At 40.2% G+C, this 27585-nt stretch overlaps 1 protein-coding gene across 2 annotated transcripts in view; it reads left to right on the top strand.

The window, feature by feature from the left end:
• Positions 1-27585, top strand: part of THSD7B (thrombospondin type 1 domain containing 7B) — a 557432-nt gene that overhangs the window by 356831 nt on the left and 173016 nt on the right. For both annotated transcript variants that reach the window (XM_068949257.1, XM_068949258.1), the window contains 2 exons: positions 12523-12678; positions 14363-14560. In XM_068949257.1, coding sequence (XP_068805358.1) covers positions 12523-12678; positions 14363-14560 — 354 coding nt within the window. The remainder of the gene's footprint in view (positions 1-12522; positions 12679-14362; positions 14561-27585) is intronic.

Raw genomic sequence — 27585 nt, forward strand, 5'->3', positions numbered from 1 at the left:
AAAATACTGTAGCATGCATTCATGAGTCGGGCTTAGGGCTTAGGCTAGCTGATGCCATCGTTGTAGCGGTGGTCGCCGATGAGGGTGTTTCTGGGTGCCCGAGGGAGCAGGAGGGCCGCATGGTTCTGCGCAGGTTCCTTTTTTGCCCTGGGACCCCCAGGAGCCAAAGCTTTCTAGGGGTGAGCCCCTGGCAGTTATGTAGGCATATTCATAGAGGGGTTTTTTGGAGGATGGAGAAGGAGCTAGATTTTGTTTACCAGTCCTTGCAATTGAGTTTTCTTCCTGTCTCGTATATCAGGTAGCCCAGCCCCCTGGTAGCTGGATCCATTTATCTGTATTTTTAGTCCTGGTTTAGAGTATAAAATAAGATGTCACACTCCATTCTGGATATGGCTTTAGCCTCTGCTTCGCATTGATACACAATCTTTCTTGTGATTTGAAGGGGAAAGCCAAAATAATATTGTCACAACTTCTGAGCAGACAGACAGTTTTTGGAGTCTGGAAGTGAGTTATTTTCCTTTTAGAAGAATAATGAGTAGATACAGATGCATGATGAATAATTCATCTTAGTCTATTTTATTTACTGTATGTAGTGCTCCTGCAGAATATGCTTTTGAGCAGAGGTGGTAAGATAATAAGAACACAACATCATGCCTTAGATTTACTTGCTTACAAAGCCAAAGCAAATGTTTCCTTGGGCACCCTGTGTGTCTTTGCATCCTGCACAGACACTAGGATTATAGAAAACGAGACCTGTTTTAATCTCTGTTCAGTCCATACATAGTTGCTACTTCACCTGTTCCAAACATCTGGCGCTATCTTGCTCTCCTGACATGAGAGAGACTCCATTGTTGTGCATAAGCAAGCGATGCACGTGTCTTTCCAAGTAAGAAAAGTCTTGGTGACAGGAGCCTAACGTTTCTTGACCGTCTTCATCCTTCTAACCAATTCTCTGATCCGTGCAACCGCTATGGGGCAGGTCAGTGAGTGGTAAGCTTTAACTGTCTGACTTCATTCCCTTTTTTTTATTCTTTAGTTTTGTGAATTGGTCTAGAGGACCAATATCTGAAACCCTTAGATACGTAATTGGTAATAGAATTTGTGTTGTATCTCCAGTGTCTGGTCACCTGTAGATGTTTATTTTATTCAATGTTCAGTGCACTTTAAAAATTGCAAGTCTTTACTCACCAGAAAGAAAAAACATCAGGGTACCTCTCCCTCGTTCTTACAATTCTAACGGTTTCTTTTTTCAGAACAAATAAAAATTATTAGCAACTAAAAAAACCAAGCATGCACAGCAATTGCACAAGGTATAAATTATTTCCACCGTACCAAGGCAATACTGCTAATTTGCAGTAGGCCTTAGGAAGTGAGAAACAAATACAAAGAGGGAAAACCTAGTGTCCTTCCCTACTGTCCAGTAATATTCGATGTCTCTCACTTCCTGGCTGATTGGTTTTTGTTCTTTGATTAAATAAGGAATTGATGGGCTTCTCTTGCCTCTTTTTTGGTAGTCTGAACAGATACAACAGTTTTATTTATCACTGGGGTATCTCATGTTTTAGCATACTGTTTTTTCAGTGCTGGGGAGAAGAGGGGGAAGTTAATCCTTCTGTGTTTAAGCTAATGTGGAGTCTAAGAGCTACTAATGAAAATACAGTAGTATCTCTTTCTTCGTCTCAGTGTCCTTAAAGGGATCATTCAGTAGGCAAACAAGTGAGTCTAACAGGATATTAGTGTCCATCACAGTGTTTATACTTCCATTGAGAATTTGGACCTAAGCACAGTGACATATGTAAAAGAAGATTTTTGTCCCATGGTCTCTGCAGCAGCATTCTTAAATAATACATATTGAATTGTTCTTGGAGACAGGTGCCATCTGTGAAGTATTTATATATGTTGCTCCAATCTCTTTTATCCCTGCAGGATATCTCTCCCATTCTTTCATTTGATCAGTCTTCTCACCTATTTCTTCTTTTATTAAAATGTGTATATTAAGTGAGCCCTTATTTTCTGGAGTCCTTATTATCAGTTATTCAGAAGCTTGTCTACTTGAAATCTTCCTGTTTTTTGATTATACAATTCTGAATGGAAGATACTGGAAATGAACAATTTTCATCATGGTATTATTTCAGAAATGTATCGATAAGATTTCATATCTTTCTCCTGGCAAAGAGGTGACCTAAGACCTCCCTGCTGTGACCCAAGTCCAGTTAGTTATTGCTTAGGCATTAGGGAGGAATTTCATACTTATAACAGGGATGACAAATGGGAGGAACTTTTCATACTTACCGAAAAGAGTGCAAGGTGGTCTGAATGACCAAGTGAATTTAAAAAAGTATTTTAAGTTGTTTTTCTATTCAGCATTCACCTAAGAAACCATTTTGTGCTATTCTTGTTTCATATCAACAAATAATTTGAAATAATTTTCCCATGGCAGCTTCAGCTGAGTTTGTGATCTACTGTTTGGAGGCTTTCTGCCTCCAAATCTGTGAATCGTTATCTTCCAGTCTTTGAAGTCCTTTATAATATTGTTGCATTTAGAGACTCTTGCATATCTCTGGATTAAGCTGACAGGGAATGCTTGATAAGTGTTTAAGGTGTTGCGTGATTCAGATATCTATATCTGTATATAAATGGATAACCCTAAGTATAGAAACCTGGGTTTTGAGACTACACTGTCTTTCATGTTAACTATTCTGTCCGTCCAAGGAATCTACATTGCTATGCAACTGTGAGACTTTTCTTAATTTTACATAATTAGCTTTAAAAAGATCCTTGTGTTTTTTCTTTAAGCATCTCATTGAATTTTTAAACCACTTAAATTTGTAAGGCTTAATTTTCACAGAAAAGTAGTCATCTAACGCAGCAAATCTACATGTTTGAAATGATGTTGCTTTTAAGGAGGAAACAAGTTTTGCACAAAAAGCAGCATAGAATATACGCAGTGAGCTACCGCAGCCCCAGTCGGTCCATTCTTCCCGTCATCTGAGGATACTCCCTGATTGCTGGGCCCAGAAGTCTCAAACCTAGAGAAAACTGTAGAAATAAATGGTGGTGGTTATCCTTGTTAGTATCTCTCTTTAAATGTAAATCTGTTCACTTACATAGAAGCTCTAGCGCTTCAAAAAAAAGCAGAAATGCAGATCTTCAAAGCTGGATACTGCTAACGTAGAATTACATATGTTTCCTCCCCCTTCTGTAAGGGGGCTTTTCTGGAGAGAAGAGATTTGAGAGAGTTGATTTTCTAAATATGATCTGAAATGTCATAATTTCAGATAATTATTCAAATAATTTTCCCACAATAAATTTGTGTAATGTGGGTGAACCTCACTAACTCAGAATCCCCAGTGTGCCAAAAAAAAACCAAAAAAAAACATTTGATAGAAGTATGGAAGAACATTATAGAATCATCAGTTTATGTAGTTTCTCTCCTCGTTTGGAGATACAGCGTTCCTTGTTTCCTCAATCACATTAATTAAGTCCAATAATACAAGAATTAAAATTCTTTTAGAGTCTGGGGATTGTGTCTGTATTTATGTTCAAATTGTTAATAAACATATGAAGTGCCTACATGTAATCTTCAGGAATTTTTGCCTTCTGTTCTGGAAGCCAGAGAATATCCTTTTGTTTTCTAATTAAATTTTGCTTTTGGGATATTTCTGGAGATTAGAACTCTTTATCTGTGGTCTAGGGGATAGCATCCTTTATGCAATTCTCCAGAAGTGTCGTCTTTCTTATCTGAACTGGTTTCCGGTCGTCCTTTGCTGTCCCTAGTGACTAGGATTGCCATTTTCTCCGTCTTTTCTGTAGCTTTCTAACTAGAGATCTGCCTGCCCTGTCATTCTTTCGTAAGATTTGTGCTTTATATATCTTGACGTTTTTTCCTTTTTTACTTGTTTGAATGAGCTCCAATTTACCTCTCACTTTCAGAATTTTCTTATAAAGTTATTGGAGCCTGTCTGCTGAAGTTTTAATTACAGGACTGAAAAGACCTTTGTGAAATGCTGTTCTTCCTTGAGACTTCTTTATTGTATTCCTAGCACAGCAAAGTTTCATAATAAAATTTATCTCGTGTTACCACCTTGCCCACAACTCATTGCATTTTCCTATCTGCTTGATCTTTGTTATTTTCCATCTGAAAATCCACATTTAATTCTCATACCTGTAAGAAATTCTAGAAATTTGCTTAATATTTGTTTGCTTAATATTTGTCTCTGTAATATTTGTTTGTTCTTGGATTTTAATACCAGATACATCAGTAAATGATCGAAGTAGCTGATCGCTTCTCCAGGTACTGAGGTAACTCCACTTCCCTTAATATTAAAAACATGAAAAATGTCATTCTAGAGTAATAAGCCTAATCTGTTAACATAGGCCATTCCTCATCCGAATATTACTCCGATCCTTTTTTTCCTAAAAGTTAATAGCTCTTCAAATGTTCCTCCTTATGTGATTCTCATCTCTCTTCACCCATCACAGGCTTAATTATGATTTTATTGAAATCCTCCAACAAGATACCTTACTTTTCCATAACATAACATATTAAAATTCCTAGTAAAGCACTGAAAAGAGGCTTGACCCTGCTTAAAATCTGTAGGGATAAATGCTGCTAACTTCCCTTTAGGTGATTTTTGATATGAGTATATCTTCTTTCACTATTCATCATAGTGTATTTTTAAAAAAAAAAAGAAATAGATTTAGCTAATTAGTAATCTCTTTGACTTTTGCCCTGTTGGGGAGCAATGGAGTAATTGTGCCTTATTTATTCTTAGATACCTTTTATTGTTAGCTGGCAAAAGTGTTTCTTGCAAAAGTCTTTTTTATTACATTTTAATTCCTCTTTTCTGTAAGAGTTATGCAGCCTGTCAGCTGTTGATAGACTTAATTTCTTGGCTCACTCATTCCACCATAGATCACCAGGCTATAGTCTTTTGTTTTTATTTGTTTCGATCTTAGGGTTCCATCCAGTTCATCTTTGATCTGATTTTTCATAAACTGTAGCGTGCCACCGACTGTAACAACAAAACGTGTTGGTTAAAACTCCTGTAGTCTCTTTAAGGTTCAAGACTGAATAAAAGTTCACGTAGCTTTACAGTATCAATAATGTTACTTTTTGATCCATCCTCGTGTATTCCCTTGTATAATTTTGTCTTACAAGTCACTTCATTAGTGGTATCCCAAAACAGTCAGAAAGCATTCCTCTCCCCTCTCCTTCCAACCTCAGTGATTACCAAGTCCTCTTTCTATGGGTCACCAAGGATATCGGTTCCCTTGATCTTTCCTCTTTTCCACAAAATGTTGAACTTTCTCTCTGCTTCTGATAGACAGAAACGTCTAATCCCTTCTTACCTGGGTGAGCAAACTTTTTGAAGTATCCTTAATTCCCATATAGGAGATGTTTTGGCAACGCGTTTTATTTTCCGGAATTCAATGCCTCTTAAGAGTTGCTCCGAGATATATTTGAGGACTCTTCGCTTTCACTTCCTATATTGTTATGGATTTATTCTCATCCCTTTCTTTTTGCCCTTTTGTTTTTTTTAGCCTTAAAGTATGCGTTTTTACCTTCTCTATTGGGTATGTTCCATTTCCTGATGAGGATGCCCCCCCTTTTTTTTTTCTTTTTTAAAAAATTCTTTATTCTGCTCTGAATCATGATTTCCCAGTGCATGCCTTCTGGGGGATTAATGTGTCAAGCTGGTAATGTGGCATGTGTTCGATAAACTGTGGAGGTAGTTTCAGGAAGTGAAAGATGTCAGGGAAGAGCGCTGGTTGCACAAGGCACCATCGTGTCCTTGGAGCGCTGGCTGTCGTGCGAACCACCAGTTCCGACTCCTTAGAAACAGTAAGTTGGTTGTGCAGATTGTTAACATTTAAGACTGTTACCGTCTTGCATATCTTTTGGGAAAAGACTGGGTTGGTACAGATAAGCTGTCTGTAGCAGTTGGCTGCCGGGTGTGCGCTACGTGCCTGAGCGCGAGCCCTGCCCTATGTTAGATGCGTACTGTTTGTCAAATTTATGCCTCTGTGCTGGTGAAGCTGCAGGAATGAAAAGATTGATTTACTCTAAGGAAATGAGAATTTAGAGACTTTGCTGTTTAGATCCTGATGTCCTTGTCTGGTTTATAAAAATGGAAAAGGAATGGGTTAGAATATGCTAGTCATAAGAAAACTTGGCTGGGACCATAGGGGAAGGATAACTGAGGGTCAGCAATGGCATAAGAAAAGTTTTGTTTGGCTGGCTGATGATACAGAAACAGGATAATCCAGCGTGTAAATTAGTTGATCAAATTCACCGAAACCGAGTTCTCAGGTGGAACCCCCCCCTCCCCTTCCCCAAACTAAACTGAAATGCCCAAGAATCCCCCCTTAGCCTATTTGGTTATTTTCAGTATGACCTAACTAGCTAGAAAAAATGAAAAATATACCTCTAAAGTGCAAAATATATTCAGGCAAGCCTGCATCAGATTTATATTGCTGGGATGCCGAGTTATTGATCTGTAAGCTCACCAAACACTGAGCAGAATTTACAAGATTAAAATCGCTTAATGGAAAAATAAATATGTAACAGCTGGCTTATTCGCAGGAACCCTTTAGAAGCAAGACAGCAAATAATTTTATTCTGATCTTGGGGGTGCTTGATGGTATTGTTTAAATGTGCATTTCAAAAACTTGAATTTAAATCCATTAGGGAAATGCAACCTGTGTATATTAGAGGTATAATATTTTCAATTCTTTCATGTCTAGAAACTAATTAAAATGAAATGAAAAGAATACATACAAAAGACTGACAGTGAAAAAATGTACCTTCTAAAAGTACCTTTAAAAGAATACCTTTTTTTTTTTTTTTTTTGTCAACGAGCTATTTGATGGCCATGAAATATTCATCTCATCAAAGATACATCTATTTATATAGCTAGCTTTGGGATGCAGCAACTAATATGTGGCCCAGTCGGTTCACATGAGGTACTAGGTTTTAGTTCAGGTCTTATCTTTGAAATCTAAAAAGTTGAAAGCATTTGCGATTTGTGGTTATTTCCTGCCACAGGAATTGGATTAATTTAATTCGAAACCGGGATGATTAGTTTGGAGTATCTTCGCCTGCTGTTATTAGGAGGAAGGTGAGCCGCGCCGTGCTCGAACGGCACAGTTTTCAGCTGCGCGGGTTGGTACGCGGCCGCCCCGCGGGCTGGGGCACGGCGCGGAGGTACCGAAGCCGGTGCCGGGTGGGCTGCTTCTGGAGCAGGACGCGTTAGAGCTACATCAACCTTAGAAACTTGGGGGCAGCGGTGCGCGGGTCCAGCTCTGCCGCTTTCCGCGGGCGAGCGAGTGCCGCCGTACCCTGAGCGTGCCCTCGCCCCGTGCGAGCCGCCTCTGGGCCGGCCGTGCCGCTCGCTGCGCGTCGTGGACGTGTCCCTGCCGTCACGTCCTGATGGTTCTCGCTCTTGAATGAAATCTCGACGTAGCGAGGGACGAAGGTCGACCTCGTACGAGGCTTTCGTGGGGTATATCCCCACCTTTCGGCTTTTCTTCCCTTTTTATTCTGGGCCTTCGCTCACCGTCTCTGGCGGTCTGTTGCTACCTCCAGGGATTTCCAGCGTCTGGGGGGCTTTTCCAGGCAGCGGCCGGCAAGGTGTTGAGCATCGTGCAGGTTCCCTTTTCCCTTCTCGCCGTTGCCTTTACTGGCCGCCCCAGCATCCTTGTTGCCTTCGCTTTTTTTCCTGGACGCTCTTAACTTCTCTTACCACCCGTGGTCTGGTCGGTCGGGTGAGTGCCCGGGAAGCGCTGCGTTCGGTATGAAAGCTTGCCAGATTGGCTCTTTCCGTTGATAACCCGTACGATTTCTGCCACAGTGAAACGAGAGGAGAGCCCGGCTGGGATCAGGGTCCCGCTGCACAACAGGGTGTGTGGACACAGGGAAACTTCCTATTCAGTGAAGTACTAATAATCCGTGTCACTTTATTAAAGTTGCAGGCGTCGTTAATGTTCTGAAATACATTAAACCGTTGTCGCTCTTGGCAAGCTGCTGTTAACCTTCTTTCATGCTGTGGTTAGCCTTCTATTCATACTTTGTTTCCTGTCTATTAAAGAGATTTTAATTGATAATAGGACTTTAACTTTGTGCCTTGTGGCTTCCAAACTAATTGATTCTTTTTAGGAGCATAAAGCCCCCTTTCCATCAGGTATGGGGTGCATTAGGCTTTTTTAATGGAGTGAGGCAATGAGCTAGGGCTGCTGCCGTTTGCAGGCTATCTAAATTGCATTCGCTACTTCTCCTTTGTCTAATCTTCTGTTTTCACTCTAAAACCAAGTCTTTCAGGTTAAAGAAATTACTTACAAATGTTGTACTGGTTAATCCCTATTATGTTATACACAGGTAGGTGTTTTTATAATGCAATTCACTCCCTTGTGATTTTCTCAAGTAATTTCACTTCGTATTGATCCAGGGGTCTTTGATTCATAAGTCCTGGCGCTGGCAGTAAGAACATTTGTAAAGATACGCCATTGCTTTCTTGAACCGTGGGAATAATTAATTTGGCATAGTTTTGCCAAAAGATACGGTAAATTTCTGGATTTGTTACCTTGCGAATCGAATGTTAACTAAAACAAAGCCTGCCTCCCTGTAAAAGAGAGAGTCCTGATGTTCTTCCCTTGTATTCCAGATACGTTAGAGATTTTTAGAAATGTCTCATATGGCTGTTAATATCAGAAGTATTTGCTTTTTTTTGTTCTAAAGGGGAAGTGAAGTTAAGGTCCAGGAAAAAGTGTTATTTACCTCCTGGGGACTGAAAAAATAAATTCGAAAGGAATCACTGCAACCGAAATGCAGTCCTTTACATCCCCTCTCTGACTGACCGTCATCGCTTTGTAACCTAATATTGGTGTGTGTGCCTGCAAGTACGGGTACATATGACTGTACATATTACAAGTATGGGTAGATATTTACAGGTAGTTTATTTATTGGCTTAAAAATACATTATGCAAATAATTGTATCATCAGAGCTGATTTCTTCTTCCAGTCTCCCCCAAAATCAGTACCCAGGACCACAGTAAAAATATACAGGGAAACAAGATACTTTAGAACCAATTTATTATCTCCTGCTGGTAGCAATAACCTGAAAATAACAGCAAATAGTAAAATTCAAACTTCAGGCAGACACTGGTGCTGGGAACAGCTGTAGTCACGTTTATAAAAGATAGATTCAATATAACAGCTATAGAAATGTGCAATGTTTCAGAGGCTCCTAGATTAGTACTTGATTGCTTTTTCAAATTTCGTCTATAGATTGGGAAGAAAGGATTTTAAAACATACGAACAAGCGAAATAAATACGCTGCTACTTGAAACGAGAGATTGCCTCCCCTTCCCACTCTTCCCTTCCCTGGCTCTCGCTTCTGCCTTCCTCCTTGCTCCCCAAAAAGAGACTAATATTTTTCTCAGGAAAATAATTTCACGAAAAGCACTCTTCCTGTGTGAATATAGGAAAATGCCTTTGCGAAGTCAATTATTGAGCAAAATCAGAAGGCTGTCTGGTATTTAAAGAGGGGTCTAGCAGCTCTGTTACCACGCACATACCCTGAGTCATGTTTCCTGAACCTTTGCAGCAGGGCGTCCCTGGCCAGGCTCTCTGTGCCTCTCTGGAGGCTGCAATCTCTGAGAGTTTTGGCATCGAAAAGTTTCGTGGAAAAAGACACAGTATAGTTAATTGAAAAAAGGTATTTAAGCGATATTCGGGAAGTTTCTGCGGGGAGTGAATGTTGCTTCCTAAGAACATTATAGGACTCATGCATTATTACAAGGAGTTAAATTAAACTGAGGTGTTAAGATGAAGCTAAAAAGAAACAAAACCATGTCACAGAGAAGGTAAAGCTTGAGAAATCCTGCTGATGGCCAGAGGTCGAAAGAGAGTGAATGGTAGCGTGTGGCCCGGCTCATAGCGAAGCATGCGGCGTTAGGGATGGTCGGCTGATCCCAGGCTCAGGCGCTGCGCTGGAGAAATTCGCAGGCGTTTGTGGAAAGACATGACGGTGTCGGCACGATGTTGGGCGTGCTGAGCCAGGAGGTCGTCCTAGCGGCTCGTGCCAGCAGGAGAGGCGTCCCCGCACGGGAACGCTCGGGGCGTCCAAAGAGGAGTAAGAAGGCAGCACTCCTCTGCCCTGGTTCTTCCTCTCGGCTTCAAAATCTCTCCTGCTTTCCTCCTCGCTATAGCTTTATAGCAAAAAGGGAATGCGTGGTCACGGGGCTGGAAGCAGCTAGGTTTAAGCAGGCGCTCTGACAAAATTCACATCAAGCTTTTAAACAGAACCGATGGAAATCTACTGATGGAAATAGCAATTGCCTATCAAATGGCTGACAAAGCGATGAAACCCTTTTCTGGAGAGCCCCAGTGCTCCGTACGGTCGCTGTTTCTTGTTGCGAATAGCAGCTCTTTATAGCAACCTGTTTCTTTTAAATGATGGTATTGTATGCGTGCTTATTAATGCAGCCTGTTCCTTTGTGTTCGTTTCTTATTTCTGAAGACTTTCACCGGAGGGCTGTAGTCAGCGCAGTGGGAGTATAAACGGGCACAGGCCTAGAATATGTATGATATTTCATTAAAATAATCCATGTATTTTCTAATCTACTTTTTTATAGACTGTATAGGATTACGGAGGGAAGTGAGAAGACAAGCAGTCTTACTCTAGTGACAAATGTGCTGTTGGTCCTGGGAAATCATAAGAGGAAAAGAGCTCCCAGTAAAAGCTTGTAATAGGAGTCAGCTCAAAGGAGAAAGAGGAGCAGGAATCTGGCCAGCAGAGAAAGGAAAGTAGGGATTTCCTCCAAAATAAGGAGGAGTCTTCCCTGGCCTGCCAAAAGTAACACATCCCTTCAACTTATTTGTTGTTGACTTTCCTTTTTTTTCTTTTACTCAAACTAAAATTCATTGAAAACACTCTAGGCACCATTGGTTGTAGCCGTTCCGTAACCAGGGCTGGAGAACCAGCCTGCTTTATCTAGTGATAATTAATTAAATTTTATTTATTAAATTAATAAAGAGAAAAGGGACATTGCTAACAATGAAACCTTGAGTTAGGGCAGAAGGGGACTGGACTTAATTCTTTGAGTTGACTGTATGTTCTCAGATTTATTTTCTTTCATTTCTGCAAGTGAGCTCTCTAAAAACATTACACAGTTTTGCAGAGCTTAACGCTGAAGGGCAGGTTAAGTGATGCATGAGGCTTCTTGGTAAAATAAATACTCTTATCTTTAAAACTCTAATATTTATCTCATTCTGTCCATCACTTTACTTACACAGTCTCTAGAAAAAGTCTGTTTACGTTAGCGTTCAGGTGAATTGAATTTATGCCGACGTGTTGTAATCTCTGAATGATCATGTCAAAGGCCATAAGGTGTCTCAAAAATCATTTGGAAAGTGCTGTTTTTACTCTCCGGTGTACTCTTTCAGGTTAGAATTAAATTTCCGCGGTTAATATTTAATCCAGTTATTCTGAGGAGTCAGAATCATAGGCATTGATACTGGTCTTATGTCTCAGCTTCAGTACTTGCAGATCAAAATTTATTGGGATTTTGAGCACTGAGATCCTGTGTTCAAAAGAAATGTTTTTCTTTAAATGATCCATTTTAAGGAAGTTGGTAAAAATATAAGAAAGAGAAAAGATTGCTAATATGTTGCACATATTTTTTTAAATCCTTTTCGAGTCAGTTCCATGCATGGGAGCAAAGAAAAATAGACATTAAAAATGAGGATAAAGCAAATTCAGTCGCTATAAAAATTAATGAAGTCGTGGTAATACCATGGCAGAGTAAACTCAAACAAGCCTTTGCCTTTTGAAAGACTGCTTTGATACTGATTTATCTAAAGAGACAGCCAAATTCAGTCCATAATGTAATTAAAATGCAATATCATGTAATGACTCAGAAGACAGATTTAAGAGTCTTCTTCCTTCTCTTCCTGTCCCACCCCCCTCCAAAAAAAAAGTTAAAAGGCAAGAGAAATAAATTGAAAGCAGAAATCTCTTATGATAAATGGCTATACAAAGGGAATTGGCGTTCCAATTTTATAGTTCGTACTGACACAATTGGCACTTGGCAAAGCTGGGGATCTGGCAGTGACCTCAGCCTGGTTCCCCGTAGCAGCGTGAGCTTTGGGGTTTCCCTTCCGATGCCTCCCACTCTCCAGTGTAATGGGACGAGGTCCTCGGGCACGTAGGGATTAGATTTCATGCTGTTACTCGGCCATGGTGGAAAATAGGTGCTGAATTTATCATTAAAGCACCTGGTTACCACTACACCTGGCCTTAATTGCCCTGTTCAATATGGATGACCTAGACAAAAGTTTAAATGCCTTGCTGAAGGGAGGGTTAACTTTTTTCAGCTGGGAGGTAAGGCCCTAAAGAAGCATTGGATTACGGTGCGTTGCTGGAAACTCATGCCAGGAGGAAAACGTGGAGCTCTGTGCCTTGGTCAGAACAAAATCAGTTTGTGGTTTTTTTTTTTTTTTGTTTTTTTGTTTTTTCTCAGTTACTAGACCTGTTGATGGGAAGCTGTGCCAGGGCCCTGTCCCTGCTGCCTCCCAGCTGTGCAGCGTCCCATGTCCCTCGGAGTGCACCGTCTCCTCCTGGTCGGCCTGGGGCCCCTGCGCTCCCGAAAACTGCCAGGATCGCCAGGGCAGACGAGGTGAGGATTTCTCTTATAGCACTGCGTGATCTGCAACGAGTAGTGGAGCATGATGATAAGATCGCAAAAGCTACGGTGCCAGATTCTGCGCGAGGAGCTCAATGTATTTCTTTTTAAATTAATCTATAGAATGAAACTCTTAGATGTGCATACCGGAGTGGAACATTACCTTTAAGGTTTGTGCAGTTATTCTTGAAAAAATTGGGCAAGATTTTCAGCCCGATGTAGGTCCTTTTATCCTACACTGAACTTGTACAAAGGGAGGGATTCCTGAAGTAGCGACTGCAAAGCTCAGAACCGCCTGGCTGTTCCTCTGTGGTCCCCTTCGAGTCTCGCCGAACACTTGGACATCTATGGGGAACATGCAAGAGAAGTAGGAGGGAAGGAGGAGACTGTCAGAACTGGACCCGAGATATATTGTGTAGCATTGCCAGGGTGTAGCTCAGACTGACCTGAGAGATTATTCTTGTTCTGCGTTTTGATTAAATTCTTAGAATAAGAGCGTGCAAATGTTATTTCATACCTTCTGGATCTTAATTGCCCAGAGTATCTGTTCTTGGCTTGCAACACTTGGAGCTTCATTACAGACCCTTTTCTTTGGTTAAAAAAATATGCTGAAAATAGATTGTTGGAGTGTGTGTCAGGGAATGAGGAAATTACGATGTTTTCAGAAAATAATGCAAGTTTCCCAAGTGATTAGAACTGGTCATAGTTTTTCAAATTAAAAAAGATTAAAATATTATTATTTTTTTAAATGCAAAGGTTTGCAAAACCGTTTCATTTTTAAATTGTTTTGAGTGATTTCTTTTTACTTGTTGGAGAACGATGAAGTTCAGTCTGTTGTATTCTCTGGAATATTTAATTTTTTATTTTATTTCCTGTTTCATGGCCAGGGTGTTTCCATGTAGCCTCCATTAATATGTGTATCTGCCCCTTGTCTGAGACCCCGTTGTAGGGAAAAACACGACATATTTTCTTCTGTCTTTCTTACAGTTTCCTGTCATTTACATAACAAAACTTGCTGAAAGACACTTGCATGTTAGTTCTGCATTTTGTATAGCAGTATGACTTTCGGTTTTATTCAGAAAGAGGTAGATTATGTAATCATTTCTTTCATTATTTTTGTAACGTTTTTCTTCCACTTTACATTGAATCTACCAATTTAATAGGATGTTGTTTCAAAGAGGTCTGATATGTATTATGTATCACAAATCCTTACATCTTCGTAAGGCGGAATACTAATTTCTTAGTAAACTGCTCTGCTGTATCTCAAAATGAGTCTTTTCATTCTCTGGCAGAGTGTAGATACCTTTTATATCTTCAATTTCTTATATCTTTCTCTTTCTCTCTTTTTTTTTTCCTCTTAATGTTATTGTTACCTTAATATTTGGCTTTGTTGCCATTTCCTGTTTTTGAAAATTTGTAAAGTCAGTGAAAAGGAAAAAGAAATGTGGAAAATTTATGCCCCTGGAACTCTTTACCCAACACTAGATTTTATGTGCCCAGACTGTGGGCACATACAGCCAAATACTGTCCCAATCAATTCAGTAGTTGCAAGTATTGTACTCTCATTTGTGTTTATATCACCTAGTTCTCCATGCCCGATATAGTCCTTTTGCCAACAAATCACTGGTGTAAATGTTTTTGTGCAGTTTTTAAGTTAATCCGGTTTCTCTTTTTTCAGGCTTTAGAATGAGACAAAGGCATGTGATTGTAGATGCTGTGGGCGCTCTGGCAGGCTGTCCGCATTTAATTGAATCTATTCCTTGTGAAGACCCAGTGTGCTATGAGTGGATCATTTCAGAAGGAATATGTTTGACTGACCATGGAAAATGTGGGCTTGGAAACCGCATCTTGAAAGCTGTATGCAAGAACAGTCGAGGTATGTAACTGTATCGTCTTAAAAGCCCCATATTTGTTGTGCTTTCTTTCAAAATGTTTTTCTGTTGAAGAGCAATTGCAGTTATTTATAATGGGTCCTTACTGGACTTTTATGAAACTCCCACAGCTGCGAAACTGTGATGTTCACCAAAGTCTAGTGCTAATACTACCTGGAAATCGCTTGGAGCCTTCTGGTCTTATTTTATGCTAAATGAGATGACTCACCAGTGCAAGTTACCTATTGTCAGGATGGCGTGCAGGGTACCCCTTTCTGCTTTCACACATGAAAACAGTGTGATACTAATCGCCTGAGTCACCCTAGAATTTTATTTTATTTTATTCTTTTTTTTTGCACGCCTTGTACTGGAGTAGGGCTTCCAGTGAGGCCAGAAGCGCTATATATAACCATTAACCAGATTAATCTGGACCTTTGCATTTCTTCTAGTCTGAATTTTTAGAATGCGTTTCGAATGCTTATCTCGTTTTAACAACCCACTTACAAAATCTTGCTAAGGAATGCTTATTCGTGCTGCCAAAATTAATTCAAGAATGTTAAATAAATGAGATGATTGTACTCAGTTACATTTTACTAACTTGGCAGCAGTTTGAGACCTGCAGCATGTTCAGTTTACAACTTGTTAATAATGAATAAGTACATTTTTATATGATGCTTACAAACAACCAGCAAGAGCTTATTGCTCGTACATGGTTTGAACTTCAGCCAAAAGTTTCGTTCCTTGATAAGGTCAGTGTTGTCAGATCTTTAGATTCAATTACGTCGAGCATGATTTTGCAGTCCTTAGTCACACTGAGACTATACTATCATCTCAAAAGTGGCAAAATTGTGGAACTTTAGAGCCTAATATATTTGAGATGGAGAATTCTTCTATTACATGGTGCTTAAATTGATCACAAGAAGTAGTTCCAAGCTGATGACAACATGCATTAATTGGCAGGTGTTTAAAAATAGTTTGTCATTTGTGAGACATTAGTAGCTGACAGAATTAAACAACAGCTGCTTTGCCTGAAGAGCGAAGGGTCTTTTGAAATGCATTAAGAACTACATGTAATTTCTTGTGAGTTTGTGGAAATGGAGCAATATCTTCAATTGTTACGAAATGACATAGCGAACATTGAGTAGAGAGTAGTTGCTGAATTTTGTGTGAGTGGTCTCCTCAGAGACGTGATTGCAATTGTAGGTCCAGTTCTGCAGTGTGCAGTGGTGTGTGCGGGTGGATCCTGGTATTGCTAAGGAGCACCATGTACTTTGCTCTGCAGCATTGTGCCAACATCCGTTTCTGTGCGCCAGCTTGAGATCCTGAAGGAAAGCAGATAACATGGCAAATGCTTCCTGATCTTTGCTCAAACTGTTCTCTCTGGTTAGGTGCCTTGAGGTGCCATGCTTTTGAAGTGCATTTTCTTTAAGCAATTGTTCAACAAGATACTTTAAGTCTCACAGTACCCTTTTACTATCATTTCTCTGTGCATATTCTAGTTACAGTGAGCAACATTGGAACATGCTCCCCCCGCTCTCCCCTTCCCAGGGCAAGTATTGTCACTATACTCAAACATTGTCCCCTTCTGTTTTAGGAGATTTCACAAAGAAATATCCAGATCACTAGATTAGAAGCATTAGTTAATACTACTTTTAAGCTTCTCTGAATCTATGATCCAGTAGAATAGGACTGTCAAAATCCTTAAAGTCAAAGTTGAAAATGTCAATTTGTTTATCCTTCTGTCAATCCAGTAATACTAATTGCTTTGTTTATAACCTGTGTTCTCGTAACAAGATTCCCACTGAAATAATTGGTATATTTTCTGAGATAAAAAGTGGAGTAAGCAGCAGAACTGCATAAAGTGTTTTGGCTGGGATAGTTGATTAGTTGGTAGCTGGAAGCTGGTAGGAAATGGTGAGAAACGGCAAGACAAATCAGCTATGGGTAGAACAGCATAAGGGCTATGGTAGCGCTTAGCATTTATACAGAATACTCTGTGCAAGTAACTGCCCTGTTGGAAGCATTTAGGGTAGCTGCTTTATGTGCTATTTTCATTTACCTCAGTGTCTTTTGTTGCGTATCGTAAAATCCAGTCATTTCTGTAGCCCACGCCTAGTGTGGTTGCTCAGTGTTCCCACTGGCTGCCTGAAGAGATTAAAAGAAAAAAAAGTTTCTTGGACCCTGTTAAATGACAAAATCCTATATATCCTCTTCTTAACAGCAGAGTTCATTTGGGGCTGGAGTATGGTGATTGAGGCTTCTGTATATGCCTGCCTGCAAGGCGTCTTCCTTTTCCTGGTAGTGCCGGACTTGTTGGTATGGCGCTCTCCTCCTGTTGTGGTCCCTGAGGTCAGTTGCCTGCAGAAGCTGGAAGGAGCTAATCTGTCCGCCCTGTTCGTGGCAGGTAGGCTGCAGAGCAGCCACGCGCGGCGGCTTGCCGCCCTTCGCCGTCTCCTCCTCCCGCTCCGTTCCCAGTGCGGCTGGAAGGCCGTGTTTCCCTGGCCCTCGCTGCTGCTGCCCGATGCTCTGCTGCTGCTCAGAGGCCTCCGACCTGCTTGGTGAGGAGACTGCTTTCTCCCATGCTGGAAATGAGCTTTAATTACGTTTCCTGCAGTGGGAGGGAACCGGCCATGGTTTTCTCCTGCTGTCTGCCATGCTGGAGGCTTTGCTGCTGGAGCGTGGCCCTGACACTGCCTGCTGGCTCCTGTTGGCCTAAACTTTCCTCCAGCAAACCAGGAGGTGTATGGTGCTCTCTCTTATAAGTTGATTTACAGCGGGGGAAGTTAGCAAGGCATTAGCCCTTCCCTGCCCACCTCGTAGTAGCCCCGGTCTCCTCCTCCCATGCCACGTCACTGGAACGACCGGCAGTGCCAGCCCTGCGCTGGGCTCCCAAAGCGCCTGCCCTGATAAGGGGGACGAGGGGAGCAGGGGACGGGGTAACCGCTTTCCCCAGCTGAAAACTGCACCTTGAGAGCCCTCTTTAAAGAGCCCTCCTCCTTTTCGTTCCTAAAGGCTTTTTCTCCGAAGCCTTCTCTGTCAAAGCAGTAGCTTTTTGCAAGGGTTCGTATGGATTTCAGCGGCATAGCGCCCTCTTTTACTTCTGCTTAGTCTAGAGATGTAGACGTGTTTTTTGTTTCTTGAGTGTGTTACTGTAGGCAGAATTTGGGTCCATAATGAAAAGACCTCCTTAGTGCACGTGGGATGTACAGCCTTTTTTTTCATGGCGAAGCTGGAGTCTATCTGCGACTGCCGGCTCTGCCTGTGTCCATCTTGTAGTGTCTGCAGTCTCTGCTGATAAGTTGTTGGGACTCGTGCGATGGTTGTGAGAAGCTCTTGGTGGTGGGTCCATGTTCCTCGAGTGCACCTCTTCTGTAGGGCCCAAAGGCAAAAGCATAATGAAAAGGTTGCAGTGAAATAATGGGTAGAATGGGAAGGGAGCTGTATCAGATGCTGCTTCCAAATAATATTTTTCATCAAATTGTTCATTAATTAGTTACTAAAATGTAATGAACAAAGGATACTTTGAGGAAATCTCTAAAGCCCAAAGACTAGCGTGAGAAAGGTGGATGATGGTGCTGACGGTTAGATTATGTGACTGTATCAGGAGGTGCATGGATGTATAGTTCAGATCAAAGAACGTATTTGAAAACTCCTTTTTTGTATTCAGGAACAACCCAAGAGTTGTTTGCGATTTTCCTCAGAGTGGCTTGTTCAACAAGGAATTGAATAATCTCCTGCTTGTAATGTATTCTTAATCAGATCGTTGCAAGTATTTGACATTTGAAATTTGGGCAGTTCTGATTAGAACCGAAAAACATTACTGTGCATTGAATGGATGAAAATCACTCTCTGAAAACTTCCAGTTCACTTGCTTTCCATAAATATTGTTGCTCAGTAAATACAAAACCGCAAACACAGTCAAAACCTCATTTTAAAATGCAATTGGACAGTGGCAAAAATACATTTTGTTTCATTTTTTTGAAACTAAAGACCGTGATCATCTTTTGTGTGCTGTGCCCTCGTGCCCTTGTGGCGGCTGTAGGCATCTTGAGTAAAGTGAGATAAAAAGAATGCAACGGTGTAGTAGTCTGAAGAAAACAGAAGATTATAACAGAGTAGGGACTGGCTCAGGGTCAGCAGGTAAGATGTCAGTCCAAACAGGAATTGGTATACTTTCTTAGGCAGTTCCCAATCTTTTCATTTTGATGCTAAGAAAGACTACTGGAATCAGCATATACATGCTGTTTGGGTTCAGTCTGATAGAAGAGTATAGGGAACCCTCGTTATTACTATTTTCACATCTGTATTAGGCTGTATTAAAAATACGTGAATTGCCCGAAACAAGGTAAATGTTGAAGCAAACTGATTTTTAAAACTGCACACTATAGCCATGCAGCTTGTGGGCAGAGCAGTGTTTATGGTGAACAGTCCAACCTGGGCTCACTTAGGGTTCATGCTTAAAATACGTAAAAGAAATAGAACAATGAATTCCTGAAATAACAAATACGACTCAAACAAGTAAGTCATTTTTCAAGCATTTTGTAAGTGTTTCTTACAAGACTCTAAACGAAATCGCAGCTATCAGCAATGTTCTTAGATTGTAAAATGTTATTATTCAGAATCATATCCACAAGTCATCAATCTATTTTGGTGTAATTCCCATGCGATCGTTGATTAATTTGCTTCTGGCTGTTCTGATACCCAGCAGAGGAGGTGTTAGGAACAAAGTCAGGTTATCTGTGATAGTGAGTAACCTAGCATCCAAATAATCAAAAATATAAATTTATATCAAAAGCGGCTGCTATTTTTTGAGTCAGTAGATCAGCAACAGGGTTTGATTCAAAGATACTCTGGTTTTACTGGATTAAGGTTGTTTTACTTGCCTTCTAGTTAATAAATGTAATTAGCAATTAAACAAGAATCTGGCTCTCCGAAGCTGCTGAGTGATTGCCGTTCCTTTCCGCACTGTCAGCCTGGGCACCTGGGTTATGTTATTTTTGTGCGAATTCAAATTTCTGAGTTGTCTTCCTGTTGAAGAAGGTATTTAATATATATATTTTAAATTCAGTTAATTATTTTTCCTTTTATTCATGTGTGTAAATTCTTTGGATCTAGGCAGTCAGTATCTAGAACATGGCACTTGCCAAGGAGACAGCTGTGTTTTTTTTTTTTTTTAAGCGTTAGTCAGTTCACTGAAAAAAGTACGTATTTGGGATGAAATACACCTATTCCAAAATTTCAATTCAGTTTGACAGTTTTCTCTCTAGAACTGGAGAAAATATTGCAACGAGTCAAAACGTTTTCTTTCAGGTTTTTTGGGATTAAACATTTCATGTTTACTTTTTGTAAATGAAAGAGACCAATTTTGAAACAAACTAAAATCAAAATATGTTTAAAAGAAGACAGAAAAGCAAAACATTCTTTTTAGATTGAAACAAACATTTAGCTTTATCCTGAAATTACCTTTTTTCCTAAATCCTTTCCCAGTCTCTTTCCAGTCTACTTTTTTCCTTCTGCTGCTTTTTCTTTCTTTTCTTCTTTTGATTCAGTGCCCAAACAGAAACCCATTATTCACCCAATTCTCTTGTCAGAGCAGACACTAAAATCCTGTTGGAATTCAAGCAAAGAGTAAAGGGAAGCAAGGTAATCAAAGCAGTGTTATTTTAAGATCCAATATTGTGTTCTGCCAGAGCTTGACAGTGAAACTCTGCGCTTAGAGGAGGCTGCAGACTCTTTGGGGGTAGAATATTAATAGTGGTGTGTTTAGCTACCTGTCTATACTTCCATTTCAATCACATTGTATCTTTTGGTCCCAAAAAATGGTCCTCTACAGAGAGAGCTTGCAAGGTGTATGCTGCTCAATACAGAGTATTGCAAGAGGCACGACTGTTCACGACAACTTTGCTTTTGGTCTTGTCACCAGCCTAAAGTCATTATGTGAAAAGCTTGTATTTGGCATTTTGGAAATAGAAAATATAAGACAAGCATTTATAAAGTCTGTAAAAGTGCTCTGAGTTCTTCAGAAAGAAGATGCTATAAGTACAAAACCTGGTTGTTTTTGTTCCTGATTCAATGCATGAGGCCAGCAGCTTTCCAAAAAGTGCAGAGATTTAATATAAATCAGAAAAGTGCGTGTCCATATTTGAGTTAAACTCTTGATTTTTAATGTCATAATGGGTTAATGATGCAGAATAAATTTGCAGTCTATTTAATTTCTCAGAGGAATGATTTCCTGTGTTAAATTCACTGAAAAAAAGTTTTAAATATGTTTTTGCCATGTCAGAATACATTTTTACATCTCCAGTGATACATAATGTGCAGTGACATGTCACAATATACCACATCCAGTAGTACATCTAGATTTCTGTTTATCCTGTGAGCAAGAGCAGCATAAATTTAGATTGTGATTATTCTTTATTTCAGAAACTAAAACTTTTAGAAACCAAATAAGCAATTTTGTTTGTAAGATTAGATTAACTACTTTCAAGTTAACATGGAAATCTACCTGTCTGCAATCCGACTTTAATACCTGGAGTAAGAAAAAACATGTCTTTCTTAAGTAATGTTATTTTTCCCGATCTGCCTATACACTGAGCATACCTGGGAGGGCTTTAACTTGCTGAGGAGGACAAGTGAAGAACGCACTTCTGGTGATAAGGAATGATGCAGAGAACAGTGTCAATAGATCAAAGTTACATGACTCAGCCACTGGATTAGGAACTGTTTGTCTTTGCGTCCTAAATCACTGTGATTCAGAAGGACTTTACAATGAACTGTACAGTTTTTGGATAAACTTTATATGTTGTCCGCATTAGCATGACAGAACTCATGATGGGAGTTTTGCCTGAATAAGGTCTGATTAATACACATACTCTACAATATGGACTATTCATGTAAATGCAGACTGGAGACTTGACAACTTCAGGCTGTGAAACTTGTAATTATTTCGTAGGGAAAGGTAAAATTATCCAGTTACCCAAAACACTTGCAACATAACCAATAAAATAAAACAGGGACCAGATATTCTAAGTCTGCAATTACTGTTGTAGGACTCGGCCTCCTGCATCAAATTGCTGATTCTTTCCCCCCACCCTAGCCATTGGAGCTCCCAAAACATCGTATTTTATTAACTGCTGGAAACACAAATCCTGAAGGGCAATGTTCATAGCCTTCTAGCAATTGGATAGAATCCTTGCTTCTCACTCGTCAGGCTTTTTGTCTTCTGAAGTATGTAAAATTGGCCTCTATTTTTATTTATTTATATTTTGGAAGACCTAGTCTTTCTAATTAATAAGCTCAGGAAGCTTTAGTCACTTCAGTTCAAAATGTCCTTTAGCTTTACATTTTAGAGAACAGTTTTGTGGGTGCTTTTTGGAGTAATTTTACCTAACAAAGAACCAGGATGACTATGCTAAATTAGAAGTCTCTTTAAACGACTGTTGCATCTAATTTGTTAAATCATCCTAGGTAATGATTTAGAACAAGATCATCAAGCAGAGAACAGAAGCAACTCAAAAGCCTTCATACGTTTTGCATATAGAGACTAGGAGGAGGTGGCTAGTGGACTGAAGGCTTTTGATCAATTTGCAACAGTGATGGAAGTAATATATCGCAATGTATAGCAAGGTTGCTGAGTGCTTCAGAAATCCTGAGGAGCAATATGTGATTTGTTCAGTAGATCTGAGACCCATTTTTTTTGTAGTCAGGAAAACTGACCTGCTCTTTGAGCAAACTGGCTGTTTAGGATTGCTACAACTCAGGAGGACTGGATATAATTACGTCCATCAAGCGTTAACTCCCAGCAGCTGGTACTGTGACAGATATTTGATATCTCCTGCTGGAGACATTTAAAAAGACAACACGCAGATTGTGACCTGTTCTCGGCATGGTGCACGAACGTTTGGAGGACAGGCGCCATCATGAATTCAAGTGAATTTACTGTCTTTGCATGCTCTACTGAAACTGGTGTCTGCAGAAGAAACAGGTGAGCTTTTGGTTAATTTTAGGATCAGTACGTTGCTGAAAAATAAGAGCAGAGGCATACAGATCATACGCTTTCTTTGCTCAGTCACCTTTTAATAGTGTAGTTCATTGAAGATTGTAGCAGACGTATGGCCCACAAGCCGAGGAGGGCAGAAACTCAAAAAAGTCTGTAAGCAGTTCTTGTAGTAGCATAGATACTTGCATAAATATCTGTGTCTTAGAGTCAGGCATATTGTGTCAAAATACAGGTTGAAACATGTAATGGTGGAAAACTGAAAGGGTGATGGGCCTAAATCTTGAGGATAAACTCAAAAGTGCTTTGATTAGTTACCTTTATCTTTAAAAGCAAGTAGGTTGCATGACTTCCAGCTGCACTGTGGCTATACTTTTCCAAGTCCTGGCGGTAAGCATGGTCAGTGATCCAGACAGCCGGTGTACTCAGTAGCCGGGAGTGAGTTTTGCTCTGTGTAGCTGGCGGACAGGGATACAAGTGGAGATAGTTGATGCTAACGGAAACAGGTTGAGTTGATTAGGCATAGAGCCAGTTTTCATCCTCTCTGTGCTTATCAATAGAAGGTATTAGATCTGCTTGTGAAGTTTTTTATTTATGCCAGTTAAGTGTGAGCTTGTGGTGTGAAGTGCCTCAGAATTCACTTATATTAATTTCAATGCAAAACCAGGATCCTTTTCAGTGTCTAGTGCTCCTTTTTAGTACCTAGTGTGTGCAGAAGGTGTTATTTAAGTGTTAAAAAGGGGAAGGCAAAGGCCATTTCTTCCTTGTGGGTATTTCAGAAGAGAGGAGATGATATTTTCAAAGATCCAGCTCCCACTAGCATTAGTGGGAGGGAGCAGCAGGTGCTGATTTTTATGAAACCAAACTTAAAACACTTGTAGATTTGGAACACTTGGTTCAAGATAAAGAAATGGGAATTATAACATTAAGAAAAGTATAAACATCACTCATTGCTGCAAGATCTGTATTGCCCTTTTGTGTTTTAAATGTTATGGAATAAGTTTGACATAAGTTGTTCTGAGTTTGTGATGAAGGTTACCTAAAGAGCATGGTGTGTGAGCGACCTGTAGCTCTGTTACACTGATGCAGTGGGTTTGAATCCACTGTACAGAAGGATTAGTATTTGTATACTAGGCTAGCTCGAAATGTATAATTTTAAACTATTTATTCAAAAAGTGTTTCTAAACCATTTTTTTCATGTCAAGGGAATCTTTTTTTCAATCTGACTCCCTTCTTAATTTCCCAATTGCAAGATGAAAGTAATGTTTGTTGAATTTTATAACAGTGCATATATTTATAGTTAATTTGCTTTAATCTGGAAAACAAACCTTAAAAGAGATTTTTTTTTGCCCCTCACAATATATTGCATAAAAAATCCCATATTGCTTAAACGAGAAACAAGAAAAATACCTATAAGTGCAAGCAGCAGTCCTTGTTTTCTCAGGGAAAACTTTTTGGCTATTTTCTTTGAACTAAGCATTAGCCTCGCATGTATGTTGAGTTCATTTTCTTTTTAGAAATTTACTGTATTGCTTAGGGAATACTGATCAATCAAAGGGGAGATGTAAATGAGCAAGACAGGATCCTTTGTGAACTCTGTTTGAAAATGTTAAAATGGTAGGTAGAGGACAACTACTGAAATGAATTCTGTACGCAATGAATTTGCGTACAGAAGAGGAAGGAGACTGGAAGCATCATTTGGAAACGCAGTATTAGGGGCCAGATTCTTCTAGAGCTGTGACCTGGCGATGACTGAAGTTACCAGGAGGCGCACATGGGAAGGGTGAATTACATCCATAAAGGTTATGGTTTTTGGGACTAAACAAGTTAAGAATTTCACTGCCTTTCTTCTAACGAACAGAGCATGGAACATACAGTGACGTTTTCCTTCCTACTTGCATGTCAGTTGATAACGTTTGTGTTGAGTTTCTCAGAGACCCAGTGCAGTGCTCGCAGTAAGAAGTAGGGTTGGTTTAAGACATGTTTTTTTCCTTCTGATCCCGAGCTGTCCTTTGGGTGTGGGAGAGGGCAGGCTCTACAATCAGCCCTAGGACAGAGAGCAGAGCAGACTCTCCAAGGCATTATGTGCTCTAGTCCCATCCATGGTTTGGATATGTGCAATATCATGAGGGAGGTCCTCTAAAAATAACCAGTAGCGCTGCATGATGTTCACCTCAAGGGTGTTTTCATCTGGTTTTGATGTGGTAGAGCTTTGATAGAGCCTCTTTAGACAATTGTGACGTGGGACAAATCACAAAACTTCCTCAGGCTTTAGTCCCCTGTCTGTAATATCCCTTTGAGATACATGGATACAACGCTTTCAGGTTGTGCAGGCACAAACCTTTCATTCAGGCAGCTGTTCTGAGCTGTCTATATTGAAGGGACAGGTAACGGTTTGCAGAAAGGTTCACAAAATATTTACTTTTAAGAAAAAATGAGTGAGCTAAGAAAGGTTGAGGTTCTACATGCACGTGGCAGCTGTCCTCCCCTGTGATGATGCAGATTTCCCCACCCTGCCCTTGCTCCCCTGCCCAGCTGTACTGCTCCTCTCTGTATCTCGTAGCCTTTCCTTCCCGCGTGCTGGTCAGGCAGCTTGGGGGGCACCAGTGCTCCACTAGCCGCTGTCCATCCAGCAGACAAAGCATAGTGGATCACTTTCCCCTAAGAAAACGTGAGACTTTCTCCACTGTTCAGCTGCTAGTGCAAGTAGGGATGAAAATCTTTGAGGGACTGACCGATCTGTCCAATTTGGTTTAAATTAGTAAGCCATTCCAGAAGTTTCTGGGGTTTGGCAGATTGATAAACAGCATGGTGGCCTGTCCTCATTACCCTAGGAGGACAAGCTAAAACAAGCTGAAAGACATTTTTTTATTCTTAATAGATGGAAAATTGTCCAATTCCTGGTTCAGTGAGAATGCTTTGATGAATTTGTAATGAAAGTTATTTTAATCAAGAATTTTTTTCCAGGAGAAATGCTCAAAATATTATAAAAGGTTTAAAGTCAACAGAAGATCATTAGGCTAAACAAATGTCTGGCTATATTTTATTGCATTCCATACGTGAGAGCGAGTAGGCTAGAATCCAAGTTACAAAATAACTAATGAAAGAAAAACATGTTTTAAAGTAAGTTAATTGCATTTTGCATGAGGTAGAATTATTCAAATTCTAGGAATTTAGTCCTCCCCTGGTGATATGGAAGGGAATAAACTAAACCTGATTCTGCAAACAATTTAATGCATTTTCGGGATTAAGATCAAGTTTATTAGTGAATATTTATGGCAACAGACAGCAGTGCTGGTAGCCTTTGCATTTCCATCTGCAGAAGGGTTTGGTGTGTGCGGGGATGGGCGAGGGAAGAGGCGGAGGGCTCAGGGCAGAATAAGGAGCTGTAGGTAGCCTGCAGGGCTGAGATGCTCTCAGTTTGCTGTTCCTTGGACAGCGCGAAGGAGGGACGCCCTGGTATTTCGTTGCGTGCGCCGCACTCTCGGCTCGGGAAGGAGATCTCAGTGCATCCTGGGGAGTTAATGCTATAGCCACCAGCAGTCAGTTTCTTTCCAAGTTTATATAAGGAAATCCTTCAAGGATAACTTCAATAGACAACTTCTCACATCGATCTCTGACCACAGTCCTTTTTGTAGCGGAAACAGGAGAGCTTTTTGCGTGATTTAATCCTGTGCTGCTGGGTGGCCCTACAGAAGGTTTTTTTCTGTAGCTGAAATTCCTTCTGTGCTGCACCAAGTGTACTGGACAGAAATGATTCTTTGAGCTGCCTTTATCTAATAGTCCTGAATGCTGTTGAGTGAAAGTTAAAGTATTGCACTTTCTTTGAATTTCTTCTTAAGAAGCTGTTTATGAAGTAGGCTGATTGAAACAAATTTAGTTACTTGTTTTGAGGTTGTATTGGGTGCCAGAAGTAAAGGCTCTTCCCTTCAAATAAGACGTTTTGTCAGACTTTTCATTGGGAATTCAATAAATGGAAACTTTAGACTAGTTTGGCACGGAAGGGATTGGCTTTGGAGAGTATTGTTCTCTCATTTTCAAAGTAGATCTTCCTCTTAATTCTAATTGAATATTATAAAGCCAGGACACACTGCTAGGCAGCAATTTGCAATTTGTCAGGTGGTCCTAATGGAAAGAAAAAAAAAATCTGCTGACATGGTAGAGAAATTGCGGTGCAGAGAAAATGGCCATGGGATATGGTTCCTGAAGGTCATTAATACTGGTTGGCAAAATTCCCACTGAATTCAGTGCTCTCTGTGGCAGCAGAGTCAGATCCTCGTGTAGATCGTGGATTGTGCAGAAGCACAAGAGTTTGGGTTGGGGGACCTAGGTTACAGGACTGAGTTCTTAAGTTGTGACATGAAGCAATGGACTAAGAAGAGCCAGAAAAAGGGAGAACCCCTAAATCTGCCGAAACTTGGAAGCCAAACTATTATGTTAAGTATAGATTACACTTACTACATGTATTTATCTCTATATTGAATCTCATATTTAATAAAAGGGAGCTTTTATAAAGTACTGGAGTGAAAGTGAATTAGTGAATTGAGAAAGATTAGCTCTCTGAGAAGACTGAGAACAATTTAAATGCCATTGTTCAGTGTTGTTCTTGTTTTTTGTCTGTAGGAAGCATATCTGAAATTATCTAAAACTGCGTACTGCCTTTGTTTAAAAGCGTTAAACAAGTAACAGGATAAGGTTTTTCATAGTTCCTTTTTAAATAAACAGCCTATTCAGTTTGTATCTTTAGGCAGTTGGCAAAGGGAACACATATAAGAGAGAGTGTTTCTTTAGAAACTGAATCATCCCATGTTGGTGGGATGCCTTTTCCAGTTTTGAAGCCGGTTCCTCCCATATGGTGCAATTTTAATGTATCCTTTTACTGTGGTTCTGAGAAACGGTGCGTTTTTTCAAAAATTCCTCCCGAGGTGTGGGAATTGGACTGCAAGCACTGATGTGTTCAGTTCTGTCCTGGGAGCTGTGGTCTGCGTTTTACCATCAGTTGTCTGGTGGCGGTGTTGCCGTACGTACCCTTAT

This window comes from Struthio camelus, chromosome 6 (assembly GCF_040807025.1).
Source record: "Struthio camelus isolate bStrCam1 chromosome 6, bStrCam1.hap1, whole genome shotgun sequence".
Classification (NCBI taxonomy): Eukaryota; Metazoa; Chordata; class Aves; order Struthioniformes; family Struthionidae; genus Struthio; species Struthio camelus.